General features: G+C 33.1%; 1 protein-coding gene across 1 annotated transcript in view; it reads right to left on the bottom strand.

Annotated features, from left to right (window-relative positions):
• Window positions 1–24,960, bottom strand: part of LOC149771148 (transient receptor potential cation channel subfamily M member 5-like) — an 84,800-nt gene that overhangs the window by 26,180 nt on the left and 33,660 nt on the right. Inside the window, exons 7-9 of the mRNA XM_089948822.1 lie at window positions 21,371–21,499; window positions 4,961–5,135; window positions 1,047–1,203 (exon numbers count right to left, since the gene is read on the bottom strand). Coding sequence (XP_089804948.1) covers window positions 1,047–1,203; window positions 4,961–5,135; window positions 21,371–21,499 — 461 coding nt within the window. The remainder of the gene's footprint in view (window positions 1–1,046; window positions 1,204–4,960; window positions 5,136–21,370; window positions 21,500–24,960) is intronic.

Raw genomic sequence — 24,960 nt, 5'->3', positions numbered from 1 at the left:
TAACTATGACCTACATTTCACATTTTACTGTCTTCATGTTAAGACATTACTAAATGGGTTAAGTATTTGTGTTTAGTTACAGCTATTCCCAAGCTATGTACAGCTATTTCCATGCTATATACAGCTATTCCCATGCTATATACAGTTATTCCCAAGCTATATACAGCTATTCCCATGCTATATACAGCTATTCCCATGATATATACAGCTATTCCCATGCTAAATACATCCGAGCCAACAACGGTACACTCTGACCAGTGTACCTAGAAGCAAGAAAACATACATTTATATAAAAAAAACTGTCCATATTAATTTGTACATGTTGCATATTCTAATATGATGCACTCAATATGTTAAGGGTGTATTGTATATGTAAATAGTGCCATATCAAGATAAATACTGATGCACACATTTTGGATCTACTTGTGGCCATACTAGCTGATATTACAATTTTACTTGAAGCAAATATCTTTCAAAATATGGTTCCAACATGTGCACTATATTGGCTTTTGATGCAGTCATATCATTTTTTAAAACAAAAAAAAATAATCTTTTTGCCAACTCATTACAGCATCTCTACTTTGATAGTATAGCACACTGCGCTAGTATTTGTCCTCTTTGTAATGCCCTGTATGTATATATAGGGATATTATTTTCCTTTTGTTTGTATATATATATATATATATATATATATATATATATATATATATATATATATATATATATATATATATATATATATATATATATATATATATATAAACAAACAAAAGGAAAATAATATCCCTAGTACCTACAGTAGAATAATTGATAACATTAACATAATTTTTAAATATGAATGAATCATACTTATCATAAAGGTTAGAGATTCGAACCCATGTCCACAGGATATAACACCAGAAGTATGTTTGGTAATATGTGCATGGTTGAAATGGTATGCCAGTAAGGCAATTTTAAAATAAATTTGCAACATAACGTAACATTCTAAAAACTTGTATTAGTTCCCATCAAATCAACTGTAAGTGTTGTAAACTGATTTATAATACCTGAATGTAGCAATCAGCAGGCTAAGAAGCAATATGTTAGTCATCAACATGTATATGCCCATCATCACTGGCACAACATATTGCCCAGCCTTCGTCGGGCAGCGAGGCACGATCCCGTTTCCATATAGAGCTTCATTGTCTGAACAGTTGTCAGCACCTTGTTTAAAAGGACAAAGTTTCATTTTTAAAACAACATCATAAAAACAAAAATGTTTTGAATGTTTCTTCTAATAACCATGGATCTTCCAACTTAGACATGAATTTGAAAATATATTAAGCTTTTATTAAGATGAGTATCGCCCAATCAGTGAAACTGGCAGGAGCTTAAGTTTGATCTTTCCTGCTACTATTCAATTGTTGCTTATGATTCTTTACGAAGCAAACATTATCCGAAGCTTACCTGACTAAAGTGACTTAACGGGGGTGGGGGTGGGTGGGAGGAGGCAATCATCACTTTAACTTGAGCAGTGTTTTTGGTCAGCCTGTTGTGATTATTTATCATGTGATGCATAGCCCTTTACCTCATAGAGCATAGTTACAAAGTGCAGCGTGCTATAAATAGAACACCTGTTACCTATTCGACTCCATATGCATAGGCCTGCCTGTTAACTGTTAAGCAATGTAGTGTATCTTATGTTTAACAGCAATTTTAACCATTTTGCATTCTTGGTACACATCTATTATGCGGAAACAAATAAGAGTAAAGTCAGATTGTTATAGCTGTGTAATTTGTTTTTCACAGGAGGATTTTGTATGTGCTTTAAAATCTTGAGAGAACTCAAGTTTTTCATCTGTGTCTACATCACTAAGTCATCTGAATTTGATAATTTATAAAAATTGCTGCCTACATCAATATCAGAGCCTTTACCTATATTACCGAATATTTCAAAGTTGTGATTCTAATCGTGAAAATTTCGCAAGTACTGAATGAAATCAGCGACCTCCATTTTGGAGAGTGGAGATTACGACCCAGTTACTTTAAATAGCAGATATTGACCAGAGCATAAACAGTGACCATGTCATCTGATGTAATAATCATTCGCAGAAATGAATATAGTATCTAATAGGGTTTTTTCCCGAAGGTGGCACTACGAAAACCGGCTTAAAATGACTGATGTTTACAGCAGGCGCCAAAAGGCGCTTCCATACAAATTGAATAGAGGCGTCAAACGGCGCTTCCATGGGAATGGAGTAGAGGCATCCAAAGACGCTTGCATAAGGTAAAGGGACAGCTCATTTCATTTAAAACATAGAACATGTGCTAATCGTTGGCTCTGAGCAAATATTCCAACTCCCACACAATATGTATGATTCTTGCTAGGCTGATTGGTTATAAAAGCACGTTGCCATTACACATAAAAGTCAACGGTAGTCTTCTGCACTGACCTGGGTGGGTATATAACACACAACCAAACTACTGTGGCTCCTGTATACATTAAAGATTTTCCATTTTGTCATATCTGTTTTAGTTCATATAACCTTTCCCAAATTTGTGTCATCTTTTACTATTCTTACCTTGAAAACAAAATATGGGCTTTTACTTGGCAATCGTTCATCTCCTTGTAACAACTGCCATCCTTTATATCTGCATTAACGGGTATCTTAACATGGTCCTTAGAAACTAAACATTTGAGCTACCCAACCTAACTGCATGGTAGGAACCTATGTCCACTTATCATTTTTTCAAAGGGAAATTGTCACACACTGTTGTTTACAGATTCTGAGCTGTTTAAATCTGATGAAAGGAATTATTTCTTTGGTGAAAATTAGGGACCGCTGCCTACAATTGGGTAGAATAAATTGTAGTGTACACTTTAGAGCAATCAGATATAAAGTGACGACCTTAGTCAAACTTCATTAGTCTGAACATTTCCTAGAAGGAAAAACTTAGTCCCGACTCTGGGGAAGCATACAGAGATTAGTGCTTTCCTCGAGAAACAAGAAAGGGACCAGGTAGTCAACAGCAATAAGGTATGCAATTTTAGTTTCATGTAATATTCTATTATTTGATTGTTTGTTTTATGCAAATGTGTTTGCTATGACTAGGTTTCCATATTATGTATTGCTTATTCAATTCACGTTGATGCTAGATTTATTATGCAATTTATTTTCATTCAATTTCATGGAAAATGTTGATGCTAGAATTGTTATGCAGTTTACTTTTAATTATACAGTTATTCTTTCATTGGTAGAATTGATTGCATGCAATCCAAAATGTTCATATGTGTAGGATTTCATAACATTATATGAAATAACTTCCTTTGTTTGTTTAGGACGATACATAGCTCATGTAGTAGCTTATGTAAATTAATACGGTAATTTAAGACATGCCGCTGGAAAGCGAGGTCATTGTCCTACCGTTCTAAATCAGAATGCTCGCAGAGTGTGGATATCAACATGCTCTGAATAACGTAAGTGAATCGTATGTACCTCTAGAGAGTGGGGTATACAGAATTATGGGGTAATTTTGCCCTTTAAGGAACAGCTTTCTGAGAGAAAGACGAGACAGTCTGGAGAAAGGAGTCCGTGGAAGGAAAGAAGGATGAGGTCAAAATAAAAATCCCAGGAAGTCCATGAAGGGGCAAAGCATACAGCTTAGGAAGGATGAACTAGGAGACATTGATATACGATCAGACAGGAAGGTGATGCAAATCGGTCGTGGACATTGCACTCTTTTCACTTCTCATTATGATATGAAATAAATCCAAATTAGACACACCTGTTAAATTCTACTGATATAATCTTACTTGAACTGGAATTACCGTTATTAATTTGTTCTGATTAAATTTGTTATTCTTGCTCAGTCCTCTCTTGAAATTCCATTCTTCTTTCACCCCTGCTGCGTATTAATAACGAGGGAGATCAATTCCTATAGATAACGCCAGTAAATCCAATTAACCACTCCTCTCAACACTAAGATGGTGACGTTAAATATATATATATATATATATATATATATATATATATATATATATATATATATATATATATATATATATATATATACCTTAGTTTGGAAAGGTTAGTTTTCCTTAAATGTTTTTTTTCTCCATTATACTTGTAGAACTTAAAATCAGTACTATTGTACAGATGTCCTGTCAACACCATGCATAGATGCATGTATATGTACATACTCCCATTATATTACTTAAATAATTGTTCCAGCCAAGTGAACTTCTTCCAAAATATAGTAGCTACGATTCTCATTATTTTTCTCTCTTCATACCCAATCTCTGTTTTGGCTGCATATGTGCGGGTCAAAGTTTTCTTTATCAAAGAAAAATATTAAACTGCACACAAAACACTAGTGTTACAAGTACTCCTTTGACTAAGGATAGCTATACCTTAAACAGCCAAAATATTTACTGTATGAAGTTTGGAAATCAATGTTAAATGTCATTTTTATCCATGTACTTGCACTTTTTAATTTTACCTTTGACCCAATCCAAGTAACCCTTCTTGCAGGAAGTTAACTACATTCACCACATTTGTATGTGTTATGAAATTTATCTGTTGAATTCGATGACAGATTTATGGACAAGTTGATGGACTGACAGATGGTGTGTATTACAACATCCCTCTGCTAATGGTAGGAACAATATTTCACAGTACATAGAAATATATATGCATACATACACACACGCACGCACGCACACACACACACGCACACACATACCTACATACATGCCAACATACATACCTGCATACATACCTACAATCATACATACATACATACATACATACATATATACATACATACATACATACATACATACATACATACATACATACATACATACATACATACATACATATATACATACATACATACAGACATACAGACATACATACATACATACATACATAACCACATATAATAAAATGCTAAGCCATCTCACTGCAACAAAATATACCTTCAATTTCTTCCAACATAAGCTCTCCATAAATATTCCAATATGGTCGCTTTAATATGGCCATCACTGTGTAAATAGTGAGTTCTGTATTAGGGTACAAGATGGCATAGGAAGAAATTGCATATGCCAAAATGAAAACCCCTATTATTGCAGCCAAGAATCCCAAATCCGACACCTGTGGAAGGAAAGAATAAGTTTAGGTCATAATGAATACACCACAACCCAAAGTTTGTAAAAGCAGATATGCACCCATACAAAACTAATGTTTACAGACTAGTGACTATAGTAACTAACAAGTTGCAAAAAATATTTTTCAATGCAAATTAATGTGCAACATGAAAAATGACACTCAGCTCTAACAAAAATTTAACACCCTAATTAAAACTAAAGCAAAGTATGAAATTACCAACATATAGATCTTCTCTTGTCTCTTTTTTAAGGACCTTTTCATTTAGATATTTACTGTCAGACTATGTTATGTGTTTTCAAGGTTGTAAATCTGCTCAGTTTGACAAGCAATAATTATTTTTACAAATGCTATAATGGTGGAGGATGATGTTGTTGGGATAAATTAATACGCTACATTTCTCTATATAAAAGTAAAGGGAAACTCCCCAAAACTAAACCCTTAGGATGCCGGAATCCCCTGAAGACTGAATTTTATTATTTTATTCCCAAAATTTTCCTGTTTTAATAACAGCATTTTTATCCCCAGTAAACTGGAACCCCTCAATTATGAACACTGGAACAATTTTTGATCCCAAATTTCAATTTAAACTTAAAAATACCTTATCCCAAATTTCAATTTAAACTTAAAAATACCTTATAAACCGAACTCAGTTGAAACTTGCAATATATTTTAGCTGCTAAATTCCTGACACATGCTGGCACAGATTAATTATAGTTAACAGATGCTGTAGTAGTCTGGTCTAATTGAGACAAAGGCCTGGAAACTGCTCCAAGGGCATGAGTGGATAAAACAACACTTGACATATGCGACGAAAATCGCGAAGTGCTTTGAAGTTGCCAGCTTCCCTATTAATGCAGACAATGATACTGTCAGTGAGGATGATGATGCAGATGATATTCCAATGGCTCGACTGGCTCATGAACTATGCCTGGAAATCTACCCTGAGCGCCTAGATAATTTTGACAATGTTCATCCTGTTGAATATAATTCCGATGACTGTTAGAGTGAACTTCTTTTACAGTTTTGTGAAAGGAATCAAGCCAGTGAAGATATATATATATTATATATAATGTGCTAAGTAATTCAAGTTCTGTCAGGAATTTTTATTTTTATTTGTAATATTTTCACTTTTTTATTTTTAACCCAAGAGAAAGTGCAAGGGTTGGCTTAAACGGGGATGGTTGGTCAATTGGAAACTTTTATTTTTTTGGTCTGGTATGGTAGTTCCAGCCTGCGATGATCGGAATCTGGGAGATAATTTTATCTTATAGAACAAAATTTATATAATTGAAGGCCCCTACATAATGCTCGTAACTGGTGCTTATCTACTTACCTCTTTAAATTTAAAAAATGCTGAGAAGTTATGGAAAGTTCTGGGAAATATTTCTTTTGCTTTCTTACATTGGTTGCAGAGCACGGAATTATCCAATCACAGCAGCTGATTCATCAATCAATCTTGTATGTGCCATAATAATAAATTCAAAAGTGGTTTGTTGAAAGCAAACTGGTCTGTGAAAAATTTGCATTATGAAGGAGCGGACTCATCAATCACCATAACTTGTTTGCATTATGTGTATGATGATCCTATTACCAGAAATGTAGGATCATTTTTTTAATAAATATTGTTCAGCCGAGAAAGGCAATCGTAGATTATAAAGTCAGGAGATTTGGTGTTTGCAAGGTTGCTGAGTTTTGTGATTACAGATGGAATTATTGGAATGATTCGAAGTAAGTTTGTTTCCTTTCTTAAATTATATTACATTAAATTTGAAACAGATTAGAACATTTACTGGCTCTTGTTTCATAGGTCATCTGTACACTGCATCAGTTTTTCAGTCAATTGCACCTGTTTTCGGTGCAAATGTGGTTGTTTAGCATGCTATAAATACTGTATGAAGTGATTAACCCACTAGGCATTGCGCCATCAGCCGTAATGTTTTCAGACAAACATGTAGGCCTACAACGTTCAGTAAACCTTATTGTTGTTTTCATCTTTATCTCACTGATAGTTTGTGTGTGTTATCAAATAGGGATTTTAAAAAATTGAAACATATTTGTTGTGAAACAATGGTATGGAAATTGGACTGTTTCTGCTTCTATGCATTGTTTGATCGGATTAATCCATATAGATATATGATAATAATAATAATCATGATAGTAATCTTAATAATAATAAAAATAATAATAATAATCTCTTATTATTGTTGTTGTTATTCTAATTTTACCTTTGTACCTTTGTACGATTCAGTTGTAATTCTTTGGAAGTGAATTATAAGACCTAAGTATATATTAATGATTCATTTTTTTAACCATGCCCATTTTGAATTTAACATTAATTGAATTTAGAAGAAAAGAATTAATGGTTTTAATTATTTTATGTTTAAAATCTTTGAAAGAACAATAAAATCTGAAAAATATTTAATGAATCAAAAATGGATCTTAGAATAACTGTGTACATAATTATTATAGTGCATTAAATCAGAAGAATGGGCTTATGAATAATGTTAAAACGACATATAAGAATAGAACAGAATATCCATACGTATAAGTTGTTAGGCAGCAAGAAAATCTACAAAGCAATCAATCAGATTCATTACTGCTTAAGTATACTGATGAAAAGCAATATTACTTCATCCATTTTCTTTAAGTGCAATATTTTATAATTTAAATAACTGTACTGGCCTGTCATATTATCATGTGTTTGTCTGAAATTGCTGCTGCATTCTACTTTTGAGATACGTGGTTACCAGTGATTCATGACATCTCATGATGGCCATTGTTTAACAACTTTATTGACCTTGGAAACCCAGAGAGTATATGTCCTTCATTTTGGGTGTAAATTTTTGTACCATATTAAAATGATTAATACTCGTGCATGTCATATGTTGATGATATTAAATAGTAATTAAATTGGATTTATATTATTTGTCTAATTGAAAAGCAAATATGGCGTCCATGATGGCAATCTCATGCTCTATTTTACCTGTTGCATGCGAATTTGCAAAAATGCAAATATCGGTGATCTCTTAACTTTATAAAGGATGTCAGGTTACGTAATTAAAATGAATTATTACTTTTATTTTTAAAGGTCAACATGTTAAACCACTTTTTAGCAATAAACATGGATATATGTATTTTTTCACAAGTTATAAAATCCCATTGCTAGTAAATGGCATGGAATATATTGCATATTATTTTAAAAGTTTGCACTTTTTTAAATTTAGGGTTGAAACAAGAAACAGACAATATGTCATATGAATCCTCGGACAATATGTCCAAGGAATTGCCAGAATGCTTGAAAACCATGGAGATGTTCAAGGATTCCTAGGAAACCTCAGAATAATGGTTGCAAAAAACCTTGGAAATATAAGGTCAACCTCGGACATTTGAAAATAAAAACCTTGGACATTGGTATATAAAAAAATTGTTCTTGGACTATTACTTCAGAAACCAATATTCCGAGGTTTTTCCTAGGGACATTTGTCCAAGGTTTCTTAAGAAACCTCAGAATATGTACAGCCAGGTTGTAATTATTGTGATGTTCTCACTTTGCACACATTTAGCCAATTAGACCATCTTGAACCATGATTACCTGTTTAAATTTTGTTGACTCTTAGCAATAAGGCTACCCTGATTACTCTTCATGCTAAATTGTTCTTTTAAAGGACACCTGTACAACTTGTTTCTATAAGCAATAAAGCATGATAAGCATATTAGTGATAAACAGTCAGTCCAAAAGATTGTTCCTGACATGTGAAGGATTGCATTAAGAAGAATGCCTGATGATTTTGTTTGAAGGAAAAATGTGACCGTGACCTTCATCCCATATGATAAGGGTACAACAAAGCAAGAAACATACACCATTTTCATTTTTATAAAAAGATATAAATCTACTATGTACAACAAAACTAGACTTGTTTTTCTGTTTTGAGAGCAGAGAATAAGTGTTGTAACAATATCACAATGACAATATTTGTACATATACTCAGCACACTTTAGAGACAGGAAAAAATATTGTATTTTGTTACCATATGTCCTCCTCCAAAGAGATCAGAACTAAAATATTTACTGAAGTGATAACATCTGTATATTTGTATTCATGCACAAGCCTGAATTTCCAAGCATTTGAGGTCATCACAATATTTGCATCTAGTGCTTAATTTATCTTTGAAGTCCTACTATGATTTACTGTACTATATTTTTTAGCTGAGTGTGAATACTGAAAATAGATATATAAATAACTTTTTGTTTATACAAGAACTCACTGATTTCATGTTAATTGAAAACTGTATACTTTATGGTATAAAATATACAATCATGTAATAGTTGATTCATGCATTCTACTTTTGGGTGAAGTAATAACTTCTTGGCAATGAAACTTCACTCAAGTCAGTCACAAAATGTTTACTTTCAAAATTTTCTTTTATATTCTTGTTTTAGTCTTTATGGCACATATTTCATGGCATAACTGTTGGTTTCAAGTGGTCTTCTGAAGTGACAATTCTGCATATACAATATATGAGACAGTGATTATGAGAGAAGTGGAGGTGAGCTATTTGGGTCTCAAAATACCCAAAATATTCTAAGGCAAGCAAAGGCCATAAGTTTCTAAAATAAATTTGAGTTTGCGTATTATCCAATTTATCAATGGACTGTGCTGAGGATAATTTATTTTTGAAACTGTTGAAATGATAATACACTTGCAAATAAAATATTAATGCTACATCATTCAGCCACCATTGATATGATATATGTATGATATATCTCTTTAATACTGCCTAAAAGCAAGTCATTGAGAAGTGATCTAAAGCCTCTTAAAATGATAGTGCTTGGTCAATTAAAATGATACTATATAGGCAATTACAATGATACTACATAGTCAATTAAAATGATTCTACATATCCTCTTAAAATGATGCAACATAACCAGTTAAAAAGATACCACATAGCCAATTAAAATGATACCACATAGCCAATTAAAATGGTACTACACAGCCAATTAAAATGATACTACATAGCCAATTAAAATGATACTACATAGCCAATTCAGTTCAAATCAGCACTGTAGACAACTATGAAAATTGATGCCATGTCATAGAAATCTAATCAGGTCATCTATGTGTGTATATATATATATATATATATATATATATATATATATATATATATATATATATATATATATATATATATATATATATATATATTCTAATTTGTTTGTGTTGATAAATTGTGCTAACAACTTAGCTGTTGTGCTAAAATGCTGAAATAACACAAATGTCAAATAATAAATAATAATTGTTGTACAGCCCCCGAAAATATAACTAGTGTATCTATATTTTAATACAGGTAAGCCATATAAATTTCATTTATCTGCCTTATATTTTTTACTTAATTACTTAATATGGACTTTGTCAAAAAGGTCCAAAAAGTTTTAAAATGTAAATAAATTATAAAAGGATGATGTAATGATGTGAAAATCTAATTAGGTCAATGGAATGTTATTTGAGGACGTTAAGGTCAAAGTCTGGTTTTCTTCAAATTATATAAAAAAATCTTGTTATGTTAGGCCTTCCTTGTCAATGTTATTGCAATAAAACATAAAGAGTGGATGTAAGATTCCTCAAAAGATCATAAGGGTACCTTTAAATTTCTAACTTGATCCACTGTTAATGTACCAAAAACATGGAAAGAGGTCAAGTGTTCCCAAACAAGGAAAGGATAGTACTAATCTGACAAATTACCATCCCACTGCTCTGATGAGCTGTGTGTGTAAAACAAAGGAATGAATGATCAATGCAAGGCTTGTTTGGTACATGGAGACTAATAATTATCTCCTTTCCAAAGTGGATTATAATATGGTTGTAGAACCAATGATCATCTGTTTAAACCTGAAATGTTTATTCATGAGGCTTTTATCAAGAAAGAACATTTAATAACTGTTTTCTTTGATTTGAAAAATGCCTATGATACAACATAGAAGTACAAACTAATAAATAACCTGTAAGATCTGGGTCTAAAAGACTGTCTACCAACTTTTATATCTAACTTTCTCTCAGAAAAAGAATTCAAGGTAAGAGTGGGCTACACCCTCTCAGGATATGTACAGGCAAGATATGCATGTGTTCCAGGGCAGTATTTAATCTGTAATGCTCTTTAACATCAAACTTAATAGTGATAACCAAATTTTTAGTTCCTGGTGTGGATTGCTCCTTAACTTTGATGATTTCCTAATATATTGTCGATCAAAACATATACTACAATTGAAAAATCAACTGCAACAAAATATAAACATGATTCAAAATTGGGCCAATACCAATGGTTTCAAATTCTCAAAATGCAAAACAGTATGCATATATTTCTGTCAGCTAAGACATCATGATGATCATAAACTCAAGCTGCACAGAACACCTATACCATTTGTTGAAGAAACAAAGATTTTATTCATTGTCTTTGATAGAAAATACACCTTCATTCTACATATAAAAATCTTGAATGCTCTTTGGTTTACTCAACGTTGTAGCATACTCAGACTACGCACTCAACATTGTAGCACAATCAGACTACACACTCAACGTTGTAGCACACTCAGACTACACACTCAACATTGTAGCACACTCAGACTACACCTACACACTCAACATTGTAGCACACTCAGACTACACCTACACACTCAACATTGTAGCACACTCAGACTACAAACTCAACGTTGTTGCACACTTAGGCTGCACACTCAACGTTGTAGTGCACTCAGGAAAGTCGTTCTAAGCTATATGGAACATTTATTCGATCCAAACTGGTTGTGTTGATTATGGTTCAGCCAGTAAGTCGTACTTAAATATTTTAGACCCAATTAACCACCAAGCAATATGACTCGCTCTGAGAGCATTTAAGATATCCTCATGAGAAAGCCTTTCAGCTGAAGAGAATTGGCTATCTATATTAAATCAAGGAGAAATCTTATCTATATAATATGCCCTAAAATTAGGATCCAACCTTCAAACCCTAGTTTATGACTGTATTCCAACCCAAATACAAAACTTGCCTATTGCATTACATAACTTTCGCATTATAGTAATTTCCAGCCTTGACAATACAAAAATTGACCTTTCAATAATCCAAAAGTCTGATATTTCTGAAAAACCTCCCTGGCTTCTTAAACAACCCTAAGATCTTTTTAACCTACATGATGGAAAAAAGTCTAAGACAACTCAATCTAATTTTCATAACTCTTATAAGGAACTCCTCTCCAAATTTAAGAACTAAACACAATTTACATTGACGGCTCACGGGACAAGGAAAAGGCTGATGCAGCCTTTATCAGTGGAAATCACACAATAAAAGTCCACCTGCCAAATGGAAAATCAATATTTTTAACCAAAATCATGGCAATATACCTTGCCCTGAAAATGTATTGAAGCCCAAAATAAATCATCATTGCCTCATTATTCGACATAATTTTGAAAACTGAAAAATTAAAAAGAGACGATACATTTAAAATTCATATCAAATAATTCAGAAAGTTATAATCAACCATTTTCACGTCTGGAACTTGAGGATACTCTTAACAAGTCCCATGATACATGTGCCAGACCTGATAAAATACATTACCAATTTTGTTAGTATATGCCAGAAATCTCACTAATTGCTCTTTTGGAAATCTTCAATAATTTATGGACGACCTGTAAAGTACCAAAACATTGGAAAGAGGCCTCAGTAATAACTGTTCCCAAACCAGTCAGGGATGAAACATATCCTATCAACTACTGTCCGATACCTCTGACCAACTGAGTTTGTAAAACGATGAAATAAATTATCAATGCAAGGCTTGTGTGGTATTTGGAGAGTAACAATTTAATATCACTTTTTCAAAGTGGCTTCCAATATAGCTGTAGTACCAACACACATTGGGTTAGACTGAAAACATTCATCCCCAATGATTTTATCACGAAGGAACATTTCGTGGCTGTTATCTTCAACTTGGAAAGGCCTATGATACAACATAGAAGTATGGATTCATGAAGAACCTGCACCATTTAGTTCTAAAAGGCCATCTACCCACTTTTATATCTAACTTTGTTTCAGATAAGGAATTCAAAGTACAAGTTGGTTCCACCCCCTCTGATAAGCATGGAGAAGAGGTGTTTGTACCCCAGGGCAGTATTCTTTCCAGTGTGCTTTTTAACATCATGATTAATAAAATCTCAAAGTGTTCATCTCCTTGAGTAGATGACTCACTACATGTTGATAACTTACTAATGTTATTGATCCAAAATTATGCATACAAATGAACGACATTTCCAACAAAATAAAAAACAAGTTTCGAAATTGGGCAACAGCCAATGGTTTTAACTTCTCAAAAACACAAACAGTATGTATGCATTTCTGTCAGCTATGAAAACAAAATCACGATCCTAAACTCATGCTATATGGAACACCTATAATGATTCCTGAGGAAAAAGTTTGTATGCATTGTCTTCAACACAGAAAATTCTCCTTCTTTCAACAGATTAGACAATTGAAAGTTAAATGCTTGAAAGCCCTCAACCTACTCTAAGGTCTATACACTGACTTGGGATCTGATATAAATTAGTTCATAACCTATATATAACCCGTATTAGATCTGTTGAAATGGACTGATGTTTCAGCAAGAAAATCATATATAAAGAGATTTGGCCCAATTCACCATCAGGTTTGTACAACTCACTTTGGAGCGTTTAGGACATCCCCATGTGAAAGCCTTCGGGCTGAAGCAAATTAATCACCTCTATCACATCACAAAAAAAAATATTTTCAGTTTGCCTTAAAATTGAGATCTAACCCTTTAAACCCTGCTTTTGTGTCAATTTTCCAACCCAACTAAAATACCAAATGTCATACCTATCTTTGACATTAGAATATTTATCAGCACTGTCAATTTAAAAATTGACGTTTTAAAATACAAAAATCATCTATACCTGAAGCACCTCTATGGCTTCTAAACAAACCCAAAACACTTTTTACTCTGCATGAAGGCAAACAAATGGGTACAAATCTTTCCATTTTTCATAATTCTTGAAATTAACTTTTCTCTACATTTGATAAATACACATGAATTTAAACTGACGGCTAAAAAGATTGTGAAAAGGCTGTTGCAGCCTTCATTTGTGGAAACCACACTACAAAAGATTCGCTTACCAGATGGTGCATCAGTATTTTCAGCAGACAGCGGAGCAATAGAGCTTTACCGCTCCGGTGGCCTAGTGGTTAGAGCGTCCGCCTCGGATGCGGGACGTCGTGAGTTCGATCCCTGGCCGAGTCATAACAAAGACTTACAAAAATGGTACTAACAGCTGCCTCGCTTGGCGCTCAGCATTAAGAGGTTAGCGTTAGGACTGGTCGGCCCGGTGTCAGGATAATGTGACTGGGTGGGACATCATGCCACATGTCTGCGGCATGATGCCCCAGTGCTAGACATCAATAAAAACTGCCACACTGCAGACAACGTAGCGATATGTCTGACAAATTGTTAAAGCTACGTTGAAAATCCAAATCACACACACACACACACACACACACACACACACGCACGCAATAGAGCTTGCTTTTGAAATATATCAAAACATACAATATTTTAAACTCTATCACCTTTTCAGTTTTACTATTAGTACTTCAGTCATTCCACAAAAGAAGTTGTAAAACACATTACTGCCCAGTGCCTCATTGAACATACTGAGTTGTGTGCCTCTCACAATATCATATACCTTTGGTTGCCCAGTCATGTCGGTATGAAAAATAATGAAAGACCAGACTGTGTTGCCAAATTAACCTTATCTCTAAAACTGAGTTTAGAATACCAATTAAACCAGCAATCAAAACATTCTTATTTAGTATGTGGCAGGCATCATGAAATAATGCTGTAAATGACAAGCCCCAAGTGGTGAAATCTTACTTAGGGGAATGGCCTCCCTTAATCATTCATAAGGATGAAGTGGATATTGCACAAATTACGGCCATACTTACATAACCCACTACTACATAATAAAAGATGAGGATCCATCCGACTGCATTACTTGCAACGAACTATTTACCATAAAGCACTTTCTAATACAATATTATGATGACCAAACTATATGTGATTGCTACCACAATTTTCAGCACATGAAGGAGATTTTTGATACAGCAAAGGTGTCTTGCATTTTATATTTCTTGAAGGAAACAAACATTTTTCGAAAATATAGCTTTTGTGCTCTCTCTTTTAGCATTTTCCACCCAACTGTCATTCATCTTAAGTACATTTATTTATTTAATTATTCACTGATACACACCATTTACATTCCCTATTGATTGAGAACCTTCATATATTACCCTCACCATCTCTTTGCTTTGCATTGAAATTGTGTGGTCTTATTATCACCAGTCATAAATGAATCTTTTATTAGCTGTAAATGATCTCATCTAGCATATAACCTTTTATGTGATGCTAAGTAGCCTTACAGTGCAGGTGTGCCATCAAACCACAATCCATCAGTCAGTCAATCAAAAGCAAACATATCTTAAACTCTATTGTCTGCTCTGATTTACTATCAGTACTTCATTTACTATAAAACAAGGAACTGAAAAATCCATTACTGACCAATATTCTCATCAAATATACCAAAAATGTATACTTCTCACAATATAGAATACCCAGCCATGTCAGTATTAAATGTAATGTAAAGCTGACCATGCTGCTAAAACAGACCTCTCACTCCAACCATGAGTATTTTTAATCAGCATTTGCACTGTTAATCACCATAATTTAACTTTTATTATTTAATTTCCCTTTATACACACCATTTACATCTTCCTTTGATTGGTAACCTTCATCTAGTTTCATCATATCATCATTGTTTTTGTACTTTTGTTGCTCATTGGTAAAAAATGTTTAGGCACATACTATTTCAACAAATAACCTTTCTTGTGGCACTATAAAGTGCTGATTCACTGTTAAATCCACCATCAATTAATCAATCAATCAAAGTTGTTCAAGGGCCATAACACTGTAAAATATATGAAAATTTAAACAACAGTGAGATCACATTTGCTCTTGTTAAGACAAAGATTCAAGGTGAATTTAAATGAAATCCAACAAAAAGTTAAAATGATGGAGTGTTTACAATCCATTAGGACGCCCACTCGAAAATCGATCAAGAACAATTACTTAGCAATGCGAGCCAAATATGCTCCACGTTGATCTCCTCTGAGCTCTCGATAAGATGAAGCTTTAAATCAAATCTAGTTTAAATCAAAACACAAATTAGTGCTTTAGAATGTTTCTAAGGTTGTGCATTAAAATTTTCTGAGCTAATGTGATCAACGGACAAAACTCTGTATGAGCAGAACTGTGCTTGTATACAAACCCATCCAAGCTCTGGTTGAGATGAAGTTTCAGGACGCATTTGGTTTAAATATAATAATAATGAAGCTGAGTGTTCACAGTGAAGTGCATGAGCAGTAAAAATGCTGAATGATAAAGGGCCACAACTCAAAGAATCATGCAGAAAATGTCGTTATCCTTGAACACTACTGAGCAGTTTTTAAGATAAAGTTTCACAGCAAACTCGCTTCTAACCTAATAATAAATGTGCATGATAGGTCTGCAGAAAAAATATTAGAAATGGAAAATTCTTACATGTAATGTGTGCCTCTATGCACCACTTGTTTTACCACGCAGACCAAGTGTGGTTGAAATAGACTTCATAGTTGCTGCTGACATAAAATGTTTGCAAATGGATAGACAGACAGACATACCAAAGACAAGCAGACAGATGTTATAACATTTGCTATATCCCAAGACTACATTGTGAGGTAAATAAAAAACATTGGGAATACAAAACTGACTTATTTGAGAAAATCTGGTACAGTCACTACATACCATATTAATGATCATCACTAACTTTGGTCCTATTTGTCTCTGCGCATGAAAAATATGAAGAATTCTCAGGTAAAATAATGCAAGATCTATTCCCAGGATGACTTCAGCAGCTTCTAATGCAAGGGGTTGAGGGTTGATCATCAAAACTGCCATTCCAATTATAAACAGCAAAATTGTGAGCATATCTAAAATATTCCAGCCATCTGTTATATAGAGTATCAACTTTCTCCAGATAGACGTTTCCCGTCTTCTCGAAACCTGTTTGGAACGAGTAAGTACTTAGAAACTTAAAACGGAATGTAGAATATGAATATATGCACAAATTTTGTGGGGAATAGAACAAAATTAAACTGATCATATCTTCATAGATTATATGCAAACAAACTCAGCTTGACAAATTTCAGCATGTGTAACTTTTGGAGAAATGATTATTTAAAAAATTGATTTAAATTCACAAACTAGCAAAGAATGAACACACAATATCCAAACTGAAAATGTTAGAAATTTTATAAACTACTAACAAAATTTTGTTGTTTGGCCTGGTTCCAATGTTAAAATGAAGAGACTCAGGCAGGTCTTTAATACAAGAAAACACATTTCATTGCATGAAGTTAGTTCCTCAGTCTTACCCATTTCTGTCTTGGAGAGAATTATGCTATCTGATTAATTACATTTTTGGAATCATTCACACTTATAGTGTTGTAAGTCTGCAGACATGTTTTATGTTGTACTTGGATATTATTTGAGAGGAAAAACATTTGTTTAGACTGTTCAGAGGAAATATTAAGTGCTCCTTGTATGGACCATAATATTATTCTGGAACTGTTTTGAATTAATTCAAAGGGGTTCTGGGCAATGCTATCATGATAATGTCATGATTCTTGGTGAGAAAAGTACATTTCTGTTATTTAAATTTATTAGAACTCTTTATTCATTTAGGATTTTCATAGAACTTTGTCTGAATACTGTTGTTCTGGATACTGTTGTTCTGGATACTGTTGTTCTGAATACTGTTGTTCTGGATACTGTTGTTCTGGATTCACATCGTAATACCTTAAGTTTCGCTCACATTTTCTTTTATGACTTTGATAATTAAATTGTTAAGTTTTATAAAACTTGGTTTTGCATCTTTCTGTTACTCAGTTTGTGACCATCAAATTGTAACAAATATGCACAATTGAAATAATGAAATATTTGTTTTGTCATTCTTTTACATACAAGTAAAAAAGTATATACTCATAACTGAGACATGAACCTATCACCTATCAGTATTTTTTTCACATGTTGTGCTTAGGGATCCTAGAACTTCACAAAAGTGAACTGTTTTGGAACTTAACAACATTATGCATACAAGAGTACTGCCACATGTGAAAACTCTACAAATATATAATACAGAAGAATACTTGATTCAGGTTTTAACATGCATAATGTTTATGGCATTAATATGCGTAGTGTTTTTGTATAATATGTAAACAGTGTCATGTATTTATGACATAATAAATTTATTTGTAAAGTTGTGATATGCCAAGAAAAAGAGCACTTTTCAAGGTATCTCTTAATGCCACTGAAAAGCAAATGAAAAGCAAATGTATGTAGCAAGTCTAAAATTGTATTATTTGACTGAAAATACATGATCAATTCAAATTTGCATAATGTGGGATACAAACCTAAGGTACAAAAATATCTGTTTTGAAGTTCATGATACAAAGGAAAATGACAGTCCTATTATAAAATGTCAGTGCTATCAGTAGTAAATAATTGGTCCCCATAATAATTAGAATCTGGAATTCTTTGTCAAAAGAAAAGTCAATGTTAAAGAAAAATATGAATTTTATTGTCATACTGATTTTCCTAAAGTACTATTACTATTCTATATGAAGATATTGACGAGCAAAAATACCTGTTGATCTGGTATATAAAAAATGACAAACAGTTTTCTATAGGGATCTGGCCACCTTTTTCACTTTGCATCTGTGTTAACGTTTATGCAGGGGATAATAAAGTTTGTTTTGTGTACAAAATGACCCCACACACAACACACAGTTCAATGAAGTCAGTACAAGCAATCTGAGCAATTCAAAATGGGTTGCTTTGTAGTATTTTGTTATCAAATGAGACACTCCTACAGTGAGAGATAAGTAAATATCCGTCTTAGTGAAATGTCTTGCACCAAGTAATTTGGCCTGATGGGAAAACATATGGAAATCATAATCATGTAGAAGTTGAAAGCACAGGTAAACCCCGTTTTAACGCAATGATCAGGGTCCAAAGAATAACATCGTGATATAATCATGATTGCATTAACATATTTTTTAAAAACTTCACCATATAAAATGTGTATTTAAATTTTTAACTAACTTCTTGATCATATATTGTTTGTTTTGGGTAAATTTCGGAATTTAAGGCAATATTATAGTCAGTGGTGGGATTAAAAATCTGCTAGGGATACGAATAATCAGCTTTTCCAAGAGCATATATTCAGGATGTTGAAAAGAGAGGTCACCTTAAATTGAAAAATAGGAGCCATGCTGCCATCGCGTTATAATAAATCGCATTATAACGGGTTTTAGCTGTACTGATAAAAGCTTTGAAAAATTACAAAAGACAATTTTCACAGATACAGATATTATATCAAATGTCTCTACATTAAATGCAATATTCACTGTTATACTACATAGAAACTGCAAAACGGCTTAAATAATAACCAATACCCAGAGGAAGGAAAATGACTGCAGTTATACATTTGGATCAGTCTTATTTTGTCTACTGACAATCTATCTATTCAAAGATGGTCTGCTTCCAAACTCAACCAAACTCTTCTCTTGTTGTGCCTGTATCTCTACTCCCAACTTTTTAACTTTACTACAATGTTTTACTTCTTTAATTGTAGCAATGCTATCAATGGGTTTTCTAGTAAAATGTTTATGACTTAAAACTAAAACTGTTTCATATATAACTTTGTTTTCAACATACCTGTATCATAATTTAAAATCATCATCTATAAACTAAACTTTTATATTGAGATAGTAAAATTTACAGTGTACAAGAAGTAGCACTGAAATTAAAATCAATTATTAAATCAGGTAAATCTATATCTTTTTATTTCTTTGTCTATATATATACATATATATATATATATATATATATATATATATATATATATATATATATATATATATATATATATATATATATATATATATATATATATATATATATATATATATATATATATATATATATATATATATATATATATATATATATATATATATATATATATATATATATATATATATATATATATATATATAGGTATCCTACACCTTCATTATAGCATGTTAAGTGTATTTCACCAAATTTTGTTTTATTTGTTATTTGTGGAGACAGTCTTTCCCTGGGTGATCAGAGACATGTAAACTAATATTTTAAGGAACCACAGTGATACAGGAAAGTTGGAAAAAATGAAAGTAGAAGAGTGGTCTCCAGCAGACAAATCAGCACAGTATTAGTTTAGAGGAATTTGGAGTAGACTACCTGGGGATAGACCATGTAGATGCACTAAAATGGTGACTGAAATGAGACCTTAACCAACAAATATAATGCATTAGGTAATCGATCTGTGTATTGATGCAATGCATCTTACAAAATCAATGGAAACAACATCAGGAGATTTTAGTCATGCCAAAAACCAGGACACTGGCTTTCCATGTGTACTATTGGTGAAACTTTGTACAAAATTTCACATATCTTAGGCTTTTCGAATTTATGTCAAAAAAGTCTGTCACCTTGGAAATCTTGATTAAAACTCAAAAAATATCTTTGGAAATTGGAACTCATCACATGCACAGGAGCTTTTCCACAAATGATAAAATGAAGAAAACATTAGATTAGTTCAAACGTGTTGAAACACTGTGTGAAAAAGTATCAAGGATATCCTGTACTGATGCTGGATGTAACCAAACACTGGTATTAGTAATGGCTTGTTATTATCATGTTTTTTCTCCTTGATTTAACCAATTTTTTAATAATTTGTTCCTACATACAATTGTGATTATGACTGTAAATTAATGGAAAAGGATCTGTAATGAGTGAATGCATGTAAGTATGTTTATAAGATGCATAACATTACAATATGCATTGATGCATGTCAGTCTATACCCATGAGTATGTAGGCACCAAATCTATATACCGTATTTATACTAATGGTTTCAACCGACCCATCCAAACCTTTATACATGTATTGCAGCTTTTGATAACCAACTATAAATCACACAACAAATTACAGATGAGACTGGGGTATGTATGCAGTAGAGTGTACAAACCTGTATAACCTCTCCAATGAAGAAGGAAGCTACCCACGTAATGAGAATAATTTCTGCCGCTGAAATCTGTGACTTCAGCTTGCTGATCAGAACGTAACTGTACAGGAGGAGAAAGGCTATGAAGGATATCTGAAATAAGATAGTTCTTTTCTTATTCCATCTTTGAGACAAGTACTTCTTGCCCTCTACTTTGTAAATATATAAGATAGTGCACATGGCCTAAATTGATTCCTCTTTAAAGCTGGCAGATTATCTTCCAGTAATTTGTTTTTATTTTGTTAAGAAAATGAGAAAACAAAAATGTTATTACTATCTTTGAGTTTAAAACAAGTTGTATGAATTTTGGAATTACAAAGTGCTCATTTACTTTTGGACTAAAAACACTACATTGAGATTATTGAGAACTCATGGAAAGACATTTTGGATTACACCAATGTGGTACATCAGGACATTCAAAACTATTTGAATTTGTTCAGATCATTCGATATTCCTGGAAATTATGATAGGATATTTAGGATTATTTGGGACTTAATTCACAATAATGTGTCTTTTGAATTTTGAAGAGAGACTGATAGAAGAGGAGGAAATATTAACACAATCTACAGAAACTACTAATTGAAACATTGCCAAGTAACTGCCTGATATAGTAGAACTGCCATGACACTAACATGATGCTGAAACTTTTATTCGGTTCAAGAAAGGGAGATATAAAGAGTCCCTCAAAGTGGCTGATGAATTTCTGGCTGAAAAGAATTTCCTGGATTTCAGAAGCACACCCTATCTTCCTTTCTTCAATGAGGGATGAAACAATCTCGTATATTCTTCAGCAATAGCAAGATTTCCAATACACGGGTGTGTTGGACATATTGGATGTCACTTTGGCACCATTTTAGTTTATGACCAACAAGACACTATATGACAATAAGACTGGAAGAAGCTCCTTGCTGATATGATTTTGTTTTTAAGGAGTATCTACAGACCTTATGTTTTTAGGGAGTTGTTGTTGTTGTGGGGCTTAACGTCATTTTTCAGCACACAATAGGCTATGCATGGCAGCCAGTATTAATGGTGGAGGAAGAACCTGGGAAAAGCCCGGGAAGAACCACCGACCCACGTGAAGCTACTGGCAACTCGGCCACTATTTCAATTTTGGACCAACTAGACAACATAGGTCTTTTGGTAAAAACAAAAAGGTTTGGTTCTTCATTCATCTAGGGGAAGTAATGAGAGAATTTTCTAGATGATGCTTATGGTGGCCATGATGTAATCGCAATGACAAAATTAGCACCATTTTCATGTCTAATGAACTAGACATCGTAAGTAGTCTTTCATTGATGATGTTGATACGACCATTCATTTAAGGTTTGGAAATATCTTTTTTGCGCCTTAAACAGTAATAGCAAGATTTTCAGGAGGGCAATTGCATCAGCCATATTTGATATCTGAGGGGCACCATTTTCATTTAGGACCAACTAGACATTATAACTATTTCCGTGAAAACCCCAATGCTAATATGACCATCCATTCAGAATTGGCAATAAAAGGACTTTCAAGATTGCTGATAGAGTCACCATAATGGATGTCCTTGCAGGAAAGTTTTCACTTAAGATCAAGAAGACCATGGAATGAATGTATTCTTCAAGTTTCATGGTCATCCTCCATCCATGAAATGAATGTGTCTTTCAAGTTTCATGAACCGCTCCTGTGGCCTAGTGGTATATAGCAGGAAAGATATACTTACCTCTGAAGATCACATATACATGTATAAGCTTATGAAATCATTTCTGATTTACTCCTTTTCCTTATAACACCCTAAATTTTGTTTTACCAATGCTTAAACTGCTATTTTGCAAGTGGTCTGCTCTTTTTCACTTCTTTCAGTTACAATAATTATTTTCTCCAGCGTTAAAATTTGTCTCTTTTTAGTTGGAGGTACTTACGTTCTTATTAAGGTACCAGGTGTTAACATTATCAGTGCTCAGTTGTAACATTGACTGCAAAGAAGGTGTTGACTAGAATTTGGGGAAATATGAAAAATCTATACATTGACATTATTTACCTAACAATTGATGAAATAAAGAAAATAGGTATCTCATCCAGAAACAGAATAATTTACTCAGAGACAAAATTCAACGGCTTAATTCAAAGAAGACATACAGGAATTAACTCTAAAAACAAAGTGTGTAACCCAGTTGCACCAACTTGAATAGACGACAGCTTGGTGTCTGGGATGTAATCACTGTAACATCGGGGTAAAAAACAACAAACATCAAACTCCTTTACCACTATCAATTGAATCCCGCAAACAATTTTCACTTGCTGGTTTCATAGACAAAGACCTTATTCACCCTCGAGTAATACGGATTAACTCTAAAGATAAAACAATACACATGACTACTACTTTAATTTCGGCACTACAATGGCATAATTCACAACATGTACATTAGCCTGGTTTATGGATTGTACTATCTTGCACTATATACAGACTGGTTGCCAAATGCCAGACCCATTTTAAAAAAAAATCATAACAATCTTTACTATTCAAGTGGTCTCTGTTACAAATGATTACATAAAGATCACTAGTGTCTGTCTCATGATACGGTTATTCATAGGGATACTATGTCTAACTTGTACATATGTGTGTTAGAAATGAAATGGCCAGAAACCAGGCTAAGTGCTGGAATAATCTACATGTACGTCTGTCTGGTTTACAATATAAAATACAAACACTATAAGCATATCTAAAATATATTTCCGATATTGGTAGCCAGCTTATTTATTTTTTTTTTTTTTAGAATGGTGTTAGGGGTCATTATTACAGGGAAGAAATAACGGGCAGCGGAATTTATGTCTGTTTTTGTGATGTCGTCATAGCCATGGCAAAATGCATTTTTTGCCAAGATTTCATGGTTCCTAGTTGCGTTCAGCAGCTTGTTGCTCATGACAGAGCATTTAAATAATACAATCGATCCTTGCATTATGATTGTGGTCAGAAATGACAAGTGGTCGCTCATGGCATGAGGTCGTTCATAACAGGTTATACTATATATATATATATATACATGTACATACATTCAATGCAAACCTGCTAACACAGTCATGGCATGGCTCTCGAAATTTTGTATATTCATTCACACATGAAAAACAATTGATCAAATTATTTAAAATAGTGTACAAATAATCGATTATCATTATGGGGAAGAGATCGGGTATGAATTCGAATTTAATATGATTGTGGCATAGTCCCTGAAATTTTAAGTACAAGAAATAGTGTGTAAAACATTTATTATCATTTTGGGGAAGAGTTCGCATATGAATTTAAATATAATACGATCGTGGCGTAGTTTCTGAAATCCAACAATATCACCAGGTTCTTGATGTGTTATGCCAACATAAAAATTATCGGAAATGTTACTTTTTACTGGCCCATGCGTAAAGCCAGTAAGTCATCTTTGTGATTGTCTTCAATTAATTCTGTATAAAATCGTTACTCAAACAATAGCCAACATGTGTTTCTTTAACTGCATATACAACCAAACAGCAGACAATGCGGTGGTTGATAAAAGATTCTCACAATTTAATAAACATCA

This window comes from Sinohyriopsis cumingii, unplaced genomic scaffold, assembly GCF_028554795.1.
Source record: "Sinohyriopsis cumingii isolate HCF-2022 unplaced genomic scaffold, ASM2855479v2 utg002106l, whole genome shotgun sequence".
Lineage (NCBI taxonomy): Eukaryota > Metazoa > Mollusca > Bivalvia > Unionida > Unionidae > Sinohyriopsis > Sinohyriopsis cumingii.
This window is presented reverse-complemented; position numbering and strand designations above follow the sequence as displayed.